A 14795-nucleotide genomic window follows, 5' to 3' on the forward strand; every position below is an offset into this window, starting at 1 on the left:
CTGTTATTTGTTGTCTTCTTGACTACAAGTAGGACACACTTGTCAAATTTGCGGGCTGATTGATTGTTCTCATTCTGTGAATCAAAGCCCTTCATCATGGCCGGTCTCCAACACCCATTCCAGTGTCTGCGATACGTCAACAGGCAGTCAGCAGGCCAATCGGATATCCTTATCGCCACTGCTGGTCGCAATCTTTACTCTTACCATGCGTCCAATGGCCAGCGCCTGGATGTGTGGCCTCAGCCTGTAGATGCCAATGCGGAGGATAAAAGCTCTGACGCAGCTCCCGCATCTGAAAGCCAAGGCCCCCCAGAAAAGCGAAGGAAGCTGTCTTCGACTTCCGAAGAACAGACGGATGCCAAATCTGAGTCAACCCCTAAGGACTCGAAGAGAGAAGCTTCCAATTCCTGGACCAACATTCCTCTCTTGACTGTTGCCCACGGTAAATATGTAGTGATCATGACCTCCGAGGACAAGTGTGTTCGAGTCTTGAACCTGGATGCCGAAGGGAAACTCCAGCAATTGAGTGCTCGGTGAGTGACTAATGTTCTAAATGTAAGCTCGCCAACTCATCATCTCTAGTACAATGCCCAAGAAGCTCTCTGCGCTTACTCTGACTCCCGATGAGAACAACATCTTGACGGGTGACAAATTCGGAGATGTGTACACTTTCCCACTGATTCCGAGTGGAGAATACGTGAAGCCCCAGGCTCCAGCCAAAGCATATGAGCCATCTGCTACGAACCTCACGGTGCACACGAAGCGCAACCTTGAATCATTGGAACAACAAATGCGACAGGCTGCTCTGTCGAAGACCAATCAAGCGGAACGAGTTGTTCTGAACTTCGAGCACCAAGTCATAATCGGTCACGTTTCGTTATTGACGGAATTGATTTCCGTCACCCGGCCTGCGGACTTGACTGTTGGCAAGCGGAATTACATACTGACAGCGGATCGTGATGAGCACATCCGTGTCTCTCGTGGTGTTCCCCAAGCTCATGTCATTGAGCAGTTTTGCTTTGGCCACACTTCGTTTGTTAGCAGTCTGTGCGTCCCCTCGTTCGAACCCAAGGTTCTTGTCTCGGGTGGTGGCGACAATTATCTGCTTGTATGGGACTGGCTCGAGAACCAGATTTTGCACAAAGTTCAGCTCCCTGGGGCAGAAGGAGAAACCACCGTGCGCGGCATTTGGGATGTTTCCCTTAAGCCTACCGCAGACAATGCGGATCCTGTGAAGGCTATCTTCGTCGCACTTGAAGGGCACGTTCCAATCACGATTAATCTTATTTATACTTCTACTAACATTGAGGATAGGTCTGCACAGCTTCTTTGCTACACACTCAAAAGCGACAACTCGATAACTCACCAGGATACCCTCCAACTGTCAGGAAACGTTCTTGCACTGATTGGCCTTGATTCAAGAGGCTCAATTCTTGTTGCTGTGGATACTTTGCGGGAATCCGATTCGATAAGTGCCTGGAGGTCCTCTTCCCAGCCTCCGCTTGAAGCCTTCCGCTTCAGTTCCGGAAAGTGGGCTCCTGTGGAAGACTCCATGGTCGCTAACATCAACTCCGAAGGCACATCAAGTCTCTCTACGACAATAGAGGAGAAACAGCAGAAAGAGCTGAATGACTCCATGTACAATTTGGGCAACCTGCGGAAGAGAGATGACTATGACGAATAAAAGCAAGCTTTTGATGAATGTACAGCAAATAATCAAATGAAGTTCCATAGACATATTTAATGCAGCAGTCTCCCGAGGTTCATTGTAATTCGTTCAGAAGGGGAGGGGAAGCATGGAGGTAAACTTCACCTATCCTGATAGAAACACATCCCTAAAACCTTTCAACAAAATGAAGGTTTTTCACGGCCTTTTTTCTATTCTCCGCCTCCTCCTACGAAGATAGGAGTGATATCAAATAGATCCAAGCCAACTACGAAAACACTATATACAGGATGCTGCTGAAGATAACTATTATTTTTCTACATATGTCGATTGTTCAACTTAAACACATTCTTTTCAATCATGCAACATAGAATTGCCAGTATCAATGGGGAGAAATCGGATATTTCTAGTCGCAAGATGTTCTAGGATGCGATATGTGTGATCTTCCCCTTGAAATAAGAGTTTTGGCCAGCAAGAGGGGACCTAGTTACTTCTTTATCTACGGAGCACGCATTAAGTAAACTGCCCACATGGGTAGCAAGTCAGAATGTACCCTGATAGGATAGTCCTAAGGGGCTGGAACAATATAATGATTCATCACGGTGGCCTTAATCCGCTAAGCATCTCCCGCGGATGGTCCCATCCAATCGGATAGTTAGACTCATGGTGGTTATGAGCGGACTGAGGCATCTTGAAGCTCTCGGGGGCTCCGAAGAATTGGTGTTTGATCTACGGGGAAATTATAGGGATATCATACCAGCGTTATATTTTTGACCGAGAGTAGGAGTTCTCGGAGTAAAGTCCTAGTCAACAAGAAGGGCGGATAGGTCAACCTCTAGTAGAACAAGTTGTCTAACAGCAAACAATGTGTGCCGGCGATGTCCATGGTTAAACACACAATCATTTCAATCGATCTGAGACCTTGGATTACAGCTATATTCCTTAGACATGAAAGAACCTAACGAAGGCCCAAAAAATTCAAAAGAAATCTCGGAAAGAAAACGCAGCTGTGGATGCACAGGGATGAAGGGCTGCCACTGTATTTCCCGATGTTCACGGGCCGCGGTACCCGGAGAACCTTCCAAGGTTCTTGCAATCCCACTTCTTCCCCTCCATCCCACTTGTATATTCTACCAACACTATGCAGGAACAATTCGAGCCTTTGAAAAACGATTTGCTGCTGAGGGCTGCACGGGGTATGTATACTGCACGTTTTGTGTTTTAATCGAAGCTGACGATCGCAGGTGAGAAGGTGGAGCGTCCTCCGATATGGGTCATGCGACAGGGTGAGTTAGATTCATTTGTGCACCTCTCCCCCAAGAACAATTGAATGACATTTCCTTATTTCTTCAACAGCTGGTCGATACCTCCCCGAATACCATGAGGCGAAGGCCGGCCGTGACTTCTTCGAATGCTGCCGCACACCCGAAATCGCATCAACCTTGACCCTCCAACCCATTGAGCGTTATGAAGGTCTCATCGATGCCGCAATTATCTTCTCCGATATCCTAGTTATTCCTCAGGCTATGGGTATGGTCGTGGAGATGCTGGACAAGAAGGGACCTCATTTCCCTGAGCCGCTCGACTCCCCGACAGACGGGCAGTACGAGAAGGTGATGGCGAAGGAGGTGGACGTGAAAGCAGAGCTGGACTACGTCTATAAGGCAATTACACTTACACGATTCAAGCTAAAGGGCCGGGTGCCCCTGATCGGCTTCTGTGGTGCACCGTGGACACTGCTGTGCTACATGGTCGAAGGCGGTGGCAGCAAGCTTTTCGTGCAGTCTAAAAAATGGGTCTACAAGTACCCCATCGAGGCGCAGGCTCTTTTGCAGAAGATTGCCGAGATCTGCGTGGAATATCTAGCGCTCCAGGTTGCTGCCGGAGCGCAGCTGGTGCAGGTCTTTGACTCCTGGGCCGGCGAGCTGTCTCCCGTCTCGTTCAAGTCGTTCTCGCTTCCTTATCTGCGCTACATCTCCGCCAACCTCCCCAAACGGCTGCGGGAGATGGGTCTGGAGCCTGTCCCTATGACCGTCTTCGCCAAGGGCGCCTGGTACGCTCTGGATGACCTGTGCGATTCGGGCTACAATGTTGTCGGCTTGGACTGGCTGCACGATGCCGGTGAGGCCATGCGCATTGCCAACGGTCGTGTTACCATCCAGGGTAACGCGGATCCCGGCATGCTCTACGGTGGCCCCTCGGCCATTACTGCCACCGTTGAACCCATGGTTGAGGGATTCAAGAAGGGCAAACAGGGATGGATCTGCAACTTGGGCCACGGTAAGTCGACCCTTGTAATTTGGGGCTGCGTATCCTTGAACTAATTCTCTCTCAACGTAGGTGTCACTCCATTCGTCGATCCCGAGAACCTCAAGTTCTTCTTTGAAGAGATTCACCGCCTGACCGTATGATTGTATGTTTCTTGAATCTTGAAAGCAGTCGGCTTCTTTCCCGACTCAGATTAGAAGACCGCATTGGACCTAAAACAAATTACTTGGGCGCGAATATTTTCAATTCTCGGGGTATTTAGGGCTATGATACGTGCAGGCCTTGTGAAATTAGACAGCGATATCCTCGTTCCTGTGTAGTGGACACTACAGTTAGTATTGATGATCATGAAACAGTCGACAATCTTCGAGGCAACTGCGAGCAGACCGAGAGCCGCTTTGCGCATTGCGATACACCGACCACCAAAAAAGACATACCATAGCTCCGGCTTCTCCTTCATGAAGTTGGTCATCAATTCCTTGCACTCGGCGTTGTCCAAGACAACAACCTCCTTGCCCTTATTGAGAAGAAGCTCCTCACCACCCATGAAGCTCTTGTTCTCACCAACAACAACCCGTTTCACCTTGTAGAGGATACAAGCACCGGTACACATATCACAGGGGGAGAGGGTGGTGTACATGGTAGCACCCTCATAGGCAGAGGCAGGAAGACGGCCGGAGTTTTCGAGGGCGGACATCTCGGCCTTGGGGGTATTAGCGGTAGGTCTTGAACGCTCTCATAGTGGATATAGATAAAGATCGACAATCGATGTCAATAGGAGTTTATCAAGCTATACTGACATGCAAGACAGCGCTTCCCTTCTGGACACGCATGTTGTGACCACGGCCAAGGATCTTTCCATCCTTCGAGACCAGAGCAGCACCAATTGGCACACCTCCTTCAGAGAGACCCTGCCTCGCCTCTTCGACGGCGGCAATGAATCCGGGATCCTGTTCCATTTTGGAGAGTGTAGTAGTTGAGCTGATGTGCGGGCTACGGAGTAGAAAGAGGGGGCAAGATAAGGAAATCTACGCGGAGTACGGAAATCTACTCCGTACTCCAGGGCACAATCGGAGAATTCCGAACCCCTTAATTGACGATGGGACCGAGTGGACCGTGAAGAGCTTTTTCCCTCTTCGCCTCTTAGCTTATCGATAAGAGAAGAGATGTGGCTGGTGAGTGGCTGTTAGTGGCGATGGTTCAAATTTTCTGCATTGTGAATTACTGGTACATTTACAGGGATGGTACGGAGTATACAGGTTACAAATACAACAACCCGTTCACAACCCTTTTATTAAATACCTAGTAGATTGCCAAATGAATAAATATTAGAAAAGGATCTTTCTTCAGGTATTCAGTATGTTTTATATCTGGGTGCCTGACCGACGAAATATACCCTGTTAGTTAGCAGTAATTAAAAAAAAACAATGGAAGCGCGAAGAAAACTCGCGAAGACCATCGAAGGCCGCAGAATCCCGTAGAATCAGCGCTCGGGCCAGTTTGCGATGTACATAGAAGCCACCAGAAGAACTGAAGATGAAGAATGGCTCGTATTGTAAAGCGATTCGACAACACTGGATTAAAAATAGCAAAATCTCCTTCAAAGCGAGGCAAAGAAAACTAGTGTCAAATCGTCAATCCTCAGTTGCCCTGGTAATTTATTGGGTAATTTTACGAACTCCATACAGGTGCCTGGGGTTAAAAAGTTACTCAGCCTTTTTTTTTGGCTTCGATTATTGTTGTTCAGATAACCATCTCGCCCTTTCTCTCCCCCCTCCTCCACTTCCTCATCACCATCCAGCCAGGACTTCAAATACCCGCAATCGTTGTCCGTTTGGCATTTCTCTTATAAAAGCTGTCTTAAATTTTCAGCGCCTTTGTTTCCCCCTCCATTCTCCCACTTCATCTCTGGATTCTACGAGAATTCCTAATATTGATATCCTTTCTTACGCCTCTTGATTCCCCGCATACTTCACAATGGTCAAGGAAACGAAGTTCTATGACATCCTCGGGGTACGTTATACTATACTTGGCTGATCTCCAAGTCCGTCTGATTCGGGCTTTAAATCTGACTTGATGTTTCTTTTCATTCAGGTCGCTCCCACCGCTACTGAGGCTCAGCTCAAGACTGCCTATAAGAAGGGTGCTCTCAAGTACCACCCTGGTATGTGCCAATCCCGGAAACTCCGATATAGCATATGTGGAAACACTCAGCTGACATCCCTTTGTCACATGAAGACAAGAACACCGGCAACCCCGATGCCGCAGAGAAGTTCAAGGAACTGTCCCACGCCTACGAGACTCTTTCCGACCCCGAGAAGCGTCAACTGTATGATCAACTCGGTGAGGAGGGCCTGGAGCACGGCGGTGGTGGCGGCGGCATGAACGCTGAAGATTTGTTCTCTCAATTCTTCGGCGGCGGCGGCGGCGGTGGTGGCCCCTTCGGTGGAATGTTCGGCGGCGGCATGCGTGAACAAGGCCCGAAGAAGGCCCGCACAATCCACCACGTGCACAAGGTCAATCTCGAGGATATCTACAAGGGTAAGGTATCCAAGTTGGCGCTCCAGAAGTCCGTCATCTGCGGTGGCTGTGACGGCCGCGGCGGAAAGGAGGGCGCTGTTAAGGAGTGCGCGGGATGCAACGGTAGCGGTATGAAGACTATGATGCGCCAAATGGGCCCCATGATTCAGCGCTTCCAGACCGTCTGCACCGACTGCAACGGCGAGGGCGAGATCGTCCGTGATAAGGATCGCTGCAAGAAGTGTAACGGAAAGAAGACCGTCGTTGAGCGCAAAGTTCTTCATGTTCACGTCGACAAAGGTGTGCGCGATGGCCACAAGATTGAGTTCCGCGGCGAGGGCGACCAAATGCCAGGTGTCATGCCCGGCGATGTCGTGTTTGAGATTGAGCAGAAGCCCCACGCCCGCTTCCAGCGCAAGGGCGACGACCTGTTCTATCAGGCCGAGATCGACCTGCTTACCGCTCTTGCTGGCGGTGCCATTCACATTGAGCACCTCGATGATCGGTGGCTGACCGTGAACATCGCCCCTGGCGAGGTCATCGTTCCTGGTATGTGACTTTGAAAAAAAATTTTCCGTCCAAGCTTCGTGAAACTTGTAACTGACAATTATTTCCAGATGCCATTAAGGTCATCCACGGCCAGGGTATGCCCTCATTCCGCCACCACGACCACGGCAACCTGTACATCAAGTTCGATGTCAAGTTCCCCAAGAAGGACGAGCTCCAGAACCTGGAACTTCTTGAGCAGGTCCTTCCTCCTCGCTCAGAGAAGGTCGTCCCCCCGACTGACGCTATGGTCGAAGATTTCGAGCTTGAGGACCCTGAGAACGAGCATGACCAGGCCCGCGCCCACGGCGCGGCCGCGGCCGGCATGGAGGAAGATGAGGATGACGTGCCCGGCGGTGCCGAGCGGGTGCAATGTGCTTCGCAGTAGAAGGATTCCGGAAACTATTTCCATGCGGTAAATGGGGGTTGATGCTAGGCCAATGATGAAGACTTCGCTTATGATACCATGTGAAGGGGGCCCCTTCTCCTTGACCCCGATTTGACGCGGGGAACCTGTTTGTTTTCTTATGCTTTGCAATGGCGTTTCCTCCGAAGACCTGGAAGATATCATTTTCTTTTTTTTTCTCTTTGTCTTCTCGGGTTCCATTTCCCAAATTCTCCTGTAATCTCTTTCGAACCCCTCGCCTTGTCCAATTCTTTTTTTTTTTTCTTTTTCCTTCTTCTTCTTCTCCATACACGTTTCGGGTCCTTGATCCTTGCTTTTTCCATTGCTTTTTCACTTTTGTCGCCCGTTTTATGTTTTCCATGGGAACTGGGGTTTATGTGGTGGGAGTTGCGCTGACGGTGGGAAATGGTCATGAACCGAAGATGGATGATACGAGACCACAATTGCGGGCCTGGCTCCTGCGAACGGATCTTGAAGATTTTTGTTGCCCCTGCTGGCTTGTTTCTAGGATGAAGCTCTGGGAAGGGGTCGCGGCGTGATCACGATGGCTTCGTGCTTTTTTTTGTTAGCCCGCACTCTGATGATGACCTTTGAATAGACATTGTGTGTTTTCGTTTCAATGCATTTGTTCATCTTACGGATGGTTTGTTCAAAATGCGACGTCTTGTTGTCAGTCGTACGTGTAGTCGTAAGAGTGAAGAGAAGGAGGTGGGAGTGCGACAAGACAGCTTCCTTGGAAGTCCTCCAAGGTCCTCTGTGCTGTTGTGGGACTGGCTTCCAAGGTCGTCTTGTGAACTCCTTGAACTTGAGTGGTAGGTAGGTTGACCAGTGTGCAATAGGTAGTATAAATAGTGTCTTTTGGCTAATTAAGGTGGTGAGTTGTGGGCTGTTCAGGGAAAATCAGAATATGCTACGTTTGCGGTGCGACGCTACGGTTGCTCCTTAACTCGGCAATAAGAGTCCTGAAAGCCTCGATATCGGGTATCAAATTCACTTGCTATATAGTCATTGAGAGTTCGCATAATAGGCAAACTATAGAAAGACGCAAGCTTTTGAGCCTAAAAGTCAAATCCTATTCGGTGCGGGACGTGGATGTGAACTTCGCGCAGCGAGGGCTGTACTGAGGCGCTTGTTAAAGGGCTTTTCTTTGTTGAAGAAGACGCTCGGTAATAGAATTTATATAGTGTTCAGAGTAGTCACGAATTACGATTCTAATTTTTGTATATCAAAGGCGTCTTGATGAAATAAGGTGAAGATCAAGAACACGGTAGCTGAAAGTTTCTATGGGCGGATTATCCCAAAGGTTTCAAGGCCCAGGGACGCTAAAGATTAAAGGCAACCTAGTAGCTAGCTGAATTATCTAGTCAACACAAAAGTCGACTGTGAATTTCATGGGTTTCTATGGATTTCTATAAAAGATCGATATCCATAATCGCTCACTTGGTTTAGTATAATGTAGTACGGATAGCTTGTGCGTTATGAGCGCTTAAGGCGGTGTCAGCTATATTGTGAACGTTGTTTCTCCCAACTTCCTCCATCTTGCCTCCTTGATATTGGTTTACGTCTACTCCCCGGTCCTATGAACAATCGTCTTTTAGTTAAATACAATGTCGAATCCTATGTTGCAACACAACCTCTGGTTTAAAAATTAGTATTAAACCCCGGAAAAGAGTCGGACCGCTACTATGGCGCGCTCTACGGAGTGTATAGAGTGCAATTCTTATTTTTAAATTTAGCTAGCTTTGTCCGTTTTCCCATAGAGATTAGACAAAGAGCAGTTTTTGTCGGTTTAGAGAGCGGGAGAGTTGTGCATCTTCGTTGATCATCTCATACCTTGTTGTAACCTTAGATTTCTGTCACTTCAGTCTAGTACCTGTGGATAAGTTCTCTTGTCTTCAACGCAACTACACGGTTTCCAGAGCTAAAGAATCTATCCTTAAAGTGGGCACTATCTTTATCAGTACTTCTAGACATCATACTATAAACTAAAAGCGAAATATCATTAATGTTAGGTTCAAACGAAATGACTCCTTTGCTTAGAATAGACAACTAAAAACCCCTACGTAGACCTAGAAGAAGAAAAGGTCAAGTAGAGTAAGTCGTAATAGCGATTCGAGGGATAGATTATAAGCGCCTATTCTAAATCGAAAACGCCCTAGGAGCTACGATTTTATTGATACAAGAGACATACTCTAGAGAGCGATCCTACCTTTCTAATCGATAAGGAAATAGGTGGGTTTGGGTGAACAAGACCAAGTAGATTTTCTAACTACGGCCTGACTTCCTAGTATCATTTCCGCGAATGGACTTGTGCAGAAAGCTCGTCGGAGTTTGCTAAAGACAGCTTTGTATATGTTGACCACTAGCGGACTCATACAGCTGGTTCATCATGATGGTCTAAATGTAGCGCTATGCATTTGCTTCGACTACCGTTTCCCGTCTGGTGAGATAAGCAAACTTCCAATTTGTACTACCCAAGTTCTGCTATGCAGTATTTGTGCTACTCCCTTTATTTACTTTTGTGATTTGATGCGTCCACCTGCCTTATCATAGACCACCTCAGTATTCTGTAGAACATGAATAAAGACCGGGAAATCCTTCTTGGTCTCGCCAGTTTGCCGCACGGCTGTTGACATACATTTCAAGATCCGCATGGGGAAACGGACTGTGTAAGCTCTACAGGAGAAAAACAGCTCCTAGCATACAGAGGCATTTTGTTCTCTGGCCAGAAGTCCCGCCAACAGGGGACTACTGAACAAGATGGCGTCGTCTGATCTTCCGCCAATTGATCCAAGCCCACCTATATTCTCACAGCAATTTAATTCCTCTGATCCCCCGCATGTCGCCAAGAAACCTGCCAAAAAAAACCATGAAGAACGTTCAGTCTATTTGCCAGACTTGTTTTGCTCTATCATGGCCGTTGAGCCGATTATAAACCCAAATTACCTCCGTGTGAAGTCCAAAGGCGATTCGCTTGTTGTCAAGTATGCACACAGACACAACTAGGGAGAGACCCAGGCTTACGCTACACAAAGGGCCCTCCAGGCAGATGACCAATACGCCGCAAAGTTCTCTGAGATTGACTTTGCTTGCTTGTCTGCTATGTGGGCACCATCCTGCGACGAGGATGCCTTGCAAATCCTTGCAGACTGGCTCAACTGGGTAGAGTAGTATCCAGATTGCGAAGGATGATTGACTCTACTGACGTCGGCTCTATAGTTGTTTCTATTCGATGACCGTGAGTGGCATCACTCGTGACCTGTACAAGAAACTCCATCTTATATTCTATCACTTCTAGAATTTGACGACGGGCATCTGAAGGATGACCCCATCGGAGCTGAAGAAGAAATCAGCAAGGTTGTGGCCATCATGAATGGAACGTGGCCATCGGTCTCGATGCACGAAGATCCCCTAGGATTTTTATTCCAGCGGGTCTGGGGCCGCCTAGAAAAGGTATCAAATGCTTCTTTTCCCCTAGTCTGTAAAGCCCTAGCTAATAAGAATACACTAGTCCCTATCTCCTAGTATGTTGAACCGAAGAAGACATTTCGATTGACTTGATATACTTGGTGTATCACTCTGAACTAACACGCTCGCATCATAAGCCACACAACAGCGGTTGAAAGAAACACATCAAGATATCTTTTGCGGACTAATCCAACAGATCTATGATACAGGTGATTTACGTACATGCACACGCGATGTGCAAAAGTACTTGCAAATTCGGAGGAAGACTGTCGGCGCAAGCTCAGCCTTTGCCTTCTGCGAGTGCGTTCCTCTTGGGATCATTCAACGTCGTATTCAACATATTGACCTCGTCATCTAGAGCTATTCTAGGCATTGAACTTCCGCCACATGTCCAGAGCCATTCATCCATTCAGGGGTTGAGCAATCTCTCAACCGACATGTTAATCTTGTCAGTTGAACCCTAGAGCTCTTCGGGAAACCCAAAGGAAAAAAGAAGATTAATGAATATTAGCGCCAATGACATTGTCTCTTATCGAAGGGACTTGGTAGGCACCCAGTGCTCTAGATGTGCTCTCCCATGCTAAGACTCCTGTCTAGGAAGAAGGAACTGACCTCAACCTAATCGAGGTTCTTATGGAACAGGGGATCTCTGCACAACAGGCTGTGGATAAAGCGGGTGAGATGCTGATTGATTGCTATAAGCAGTGGTATACGGTGCTAGCCAGTGTGCCTATCTGGGGAGAAGAGACCGATCGACAGGTGTTGAAGTTTATTAATCTCTGGCGAGATATGGTATTAGGAAATCTACATTGGAGGTAAAGTGGATCTCGAAGGTCTAAATGGAAACTTCGCGCTGACAAGAAGATCACTAGTTTCAGGACGACGCGCTACCTAGGGAATGAGGGGGGAGAAGTCCATCGGACACGAGTCCTGCATCTTCCCTGTTGACAACCGGAAGATGTGAATCAATCTATGGTCGATCAGGGGGAGAGAAATAACCATCAAGCTCGCTGGACCGGATAGAGCCATCGATACATTTTTAGGGGTCTTATTTCGGTATTCATAACGTGACACTCAACTTTGGTCAAGCACTTCTACAGCATCGATTTTGAGATGAGACGTAAAGAATTGGGCCTCGAAACGGAGATAGTCTTCACTACCCCATGAGTTTTGACAAGTAGCCCATTCTAAATCCGCATTTCATTACCACACTGGTCTCGACCGAAAGGGTTAACCGTTGAGTTGAACCACTCTCCTGTTCGCCATCCTCGCCCCTCTCTTCTCTCTGGTTCTTTTCCTACCCTTGCCCCTGGGAAGAAGCCCTAATATCTATTCAGTGAGCCTGCGGTTGAACACGCTCATAGAAGACGTGATGAAAGGGACCCAGATTAAAGGCCGTAAAAAAAGGGCAAACAGACACTTTTCCATGTCCAGCCTTTAATGGAGAAATAACACGATCGTGTCACACAATTCTACCAAGGAATTTGGCGCTCGAGATAGGCTCTACTTTGTATAGACTTCCAGCTGATAAGTAGAAGGGTCTGATCCCATTATACTACAAAGATTGTGGAGATTGCGACATGTCCGTGTTATTTATCTAAAACGAAATCCCTACTTTGGTCTCCAGGCAGGAAGGCATCTATCTGTCCTTCCGCCCAAGTGCTCCGAGCTCACCGGTATCGGAACCCATCCGTTCTAGAACAACGCCAATGTGCTGTAATTGTTGGCGTGGCGCTTGGGTCCGATACTGTCAAAAGGGCCGGAGATGCTTCGGAATAAATTCTGTGGCTTCTGCTATCCGGCAGAATTTGAATCCTACTTCATAATCAAGCCAGCTCTTCAGTGAGGGGGCATAGGTTAGGAGTGCTAGGTACAAAAAAAAGTGGCCTGGTAGGTTCAGGGATGCTTGTAACACGCAATGATCTCGAGCCATCTCCTCGGGTTTCCCGACAAGAGCAACTTCACAGTCACCCCTGCATATGCATGTATGTACACGAGGAACAGCCAGCACGTCGAGCACGTCGAGTCGTCAGTCACACAAACACAAGAGATGGGGGTAGACTCCCAGTGATGCACAAGATCCCGTGTCCAGATGTAGTAATGGTGCACCGGGAACTCGAGATCAAGAAATCAGAATCCCAAGCCAAGCGATCACTACGAAACTGTAATATTAGCGGTAAGGGGGAGAAATCACTAAAATCACGAAAGCCAAACCCCCATGATAGTGACAAACTGGATGAAGAGTCGATGTACATGGCAACATTCTCGTATCAAACAAGCTAGATGCCATCCCGTCTAGGCAAGACAGGGCTGATACCGAAGAGCATCTCCGAGGAGACGGAGAATTTGCGATGTAGTCCGTGTAGCGGAGATAACTGTAACGGCTATCCCACCCTTACCAGCTGCAGATCCGAACCACGCGACGCCGCGTGATTTCCTTTTTGACTTCTTCCTGTCGCCTATTTTTTCTCTTACCGGCCGCTTTAAAAGTCAGTCTGGCAGCCCAGAGAATCCACGGGTCTTGGAAACGTTACTCCTGTACGGAGTTGTCTGGGGCGGAATGTCTTGCGTGATAAGGTCAAAAGCGCCGAGGAATGTCCCAGGAAGACTAGCCAGCAATTCACGGGGAAGATGTAAATCGAGACAGCTGAGACGCCGGTGAACAGACCACGAGTGGCCTGGGTCTCGTGGCACCATATTTTAAGTTAAGGGCGCAGCTCTCCAGATGTCCTCTGCACGCAGCACTGCTTGAGTACTTCCGTCTTTCGAATCTCCCGCTATCCGCGGGCCAAAGATAAAGCTCGATGATGTGATTTAGATCGAAATTGCGCGTTTGCAAGGTGGATGCAAACAAACCCCCAGCAGGGGGGAAAGACGTGCAATCTCGAGGCTCCATGTCCAATTTCAGTGCATGCCTCAACACGGGGCCGTTGGGATGCCGGTTCAACACTCGAGGCAACTCCGGCCTTGCCTCCTTACTCTGTAGAGAGTACTCCGTACTAGGTTGAAATATCCTCAGGTCCATGTTCTAATATAGCGTATGTTGTCCTCGGTAACAAGGCAACTGTCTACAGCGTATTCCGTACTCCGTCACTGCTGCGAGAATGAGTCCCGACCTTTTCCACTGCCTCTGCACCTCACAGATTGAGTCGCCCCGAGCTCCAACGGACTCCACGCGAGCTTTTGACTTTTTCCATCACATTAGAACTTCTGAATCGACCCTTCCATAACGGGACAGACCATGGCAATTTCGATCCGGTCATTTGTGGAGCTAGAGGGGACTACTCCGGTTGACAAATGGCCCTGAAGGTCTCCCGCCAGTGGATCCTCGCGTCACTTTCACCATCTCGCCTCCAGATTGCGTGTTCTGACCGGTCCATGATTGGTCAGATGACTCTCCACTTGATCTGGGGCAAATCTCATTTGTCATCCGGTTCTCTAGGGGAGGATCTTCCATTTTCATCGCAGTTCTATTGTATGGGCGATGAACTCCAGAGAATGTGTGGTCCAATAAGCACGTTAACAAAAAAAACCCCCCCCAAACCGAGTCAACCGGTGTGATGGTGGAAACATTCTCCCCACATACAATCCGAGTTCTCCCAGCCCCATCTACTCCACGAGTCCACAACCCGTCATCTTCTTCCAGACCGAGTGGGACCCGCGGGTTTGTGCTCAGTGATCAACATCATCGGTGGACCCGGCCAGTCTGAATGTCCTCTCTGATCGTTCACAACGTCGGCTCGCTATTAACCAGGGTTGACTTGTTTCGGGGGAATTTTATCTCGACCACGGGATCTAAGTCTAGCCCTCGTTTAGCCCTAGCTTGAATTTGACCCCGGCCAGTGAAGTGGAAAGTTCCAGGCAAATCTGAAGTTGAATACGGGGAGCTTAGATATTGCGCCATTTGCGATCGAATCACGC

The 14795-nt window shown here is 48.3% G+C and overlaps 5 protein-coding genes across 5 annotated transcripts; 4 read left to right on the forward strand and 1 right to left on the reverse strand.

Annotated features, from left to right (window-relative positions):
* Positions 1-96: 96 nt before the first annotated feature.
* Positions 97-1684, forward strand: Pdw03_2432 (WD40/YVTN repeat-like-containing domain; the record flags this gene model as incomplete). The annotated part of the gene is made up of 3 exons (XM_066100189.1): positions 97-533; positions 583-1260; positions 1315-1684. The coding sequence occupies 3 exons, from the start codon at positions 97-99 to the stop codon at positions 1682-1684; spliced, it is 1485 nt and encodes a 494-aa protein (XP_065955589.1).
* A 1123-nt stretch (positions 1685-2807) lies between these two features.
* Positions 2808-4077, forward strand: Pdw03_2433 (Uroporphyrinogen decarboxylase; the record flags this gene model as incomplete). Its single annotated transcript, XM_014681691.1, has 4 exons — positions 2808-2862; positions 2911-2952; positions 3023-3946; positions 4007-4077. The coding sequence occupies 4 exons, from the start codon at positions 2808-2810 to the stop codon at positions 4075-4077; spliced, it is 1092 nt and encodes a 363-aa protein (XP_014537177.1).
* Positions 4078-4224: 147 nt separating this feature from the next.
* On the reverse strand, positions 4225-4893 carry Pdw03_2434 (Cytosine deaminase, putative; the record flags this gene model as incomplete). The annotated part of the gene is made up of 3 exons (XM_014681692.1): positions 4225-4246; positions 4372-4637; positions 4735-4893. The coding sequence occupies 3 exons, from the start codon at positions 4891-4893 to the stop codon at positions 4225-4227; spliced, it is 447 nt and encodes a 148-aa protein (XP_014537178.1).
* Positions 4894-5911: 1018 nt separating this feature from the next.
* Positions 5912-7388, forward strand: Pdw03_2435 (Protein mitochondrial targeting protein (Mas1), putative; the record flags this gene model as incomplete). Its single annotated transcript, XM_066100190.1, has 4 exons — positions 5912-5947; positions 6029-6098; positions 6173-7003; positions 7072-7388. The coding sequence occupies 4 exons, from the start codon at positions 5912-5914 to the stop codon at positions 7386-7388; spliced, it is 1254 nt and encodes a 417-aa protein (XP_065955590.1).
* A 2931-nt stretch (positions 7389-10319) lies between these two features.
* Positions 10320-10931, forward strand: Pdw03_2436 (Terpenoid synthase; the record flags this gene model as incomplete). Its single annotated transcript, XM_066100191.1, has 4 exons — positions 10320-10390; positions 10442-10568; positions 10626-10644; positions 10705-10931. The coding sequence occupies 4 exons, from the start codon at positions 10320-10322 to the stop codon at positions 10929-10931; spliced, it is 444 nt and encodes a 147-aa protein (XP_065955591.1).
* Positions 10932-14795: the final 3864 nt, after the last annotated feature.

This window comes from Penicillium digitatum, chromosome 1 (assembly GCF_016767815.1).
Source record: "Penicillium digitatum chromosome 1, complete sequence".
Lineage (NCBI taxonomy): Eukaryota > Fungi > Ascomycota > Eurotiomycetes > Eurotiales > Aspergillaceae > Penicillium > Penicillium digitatum.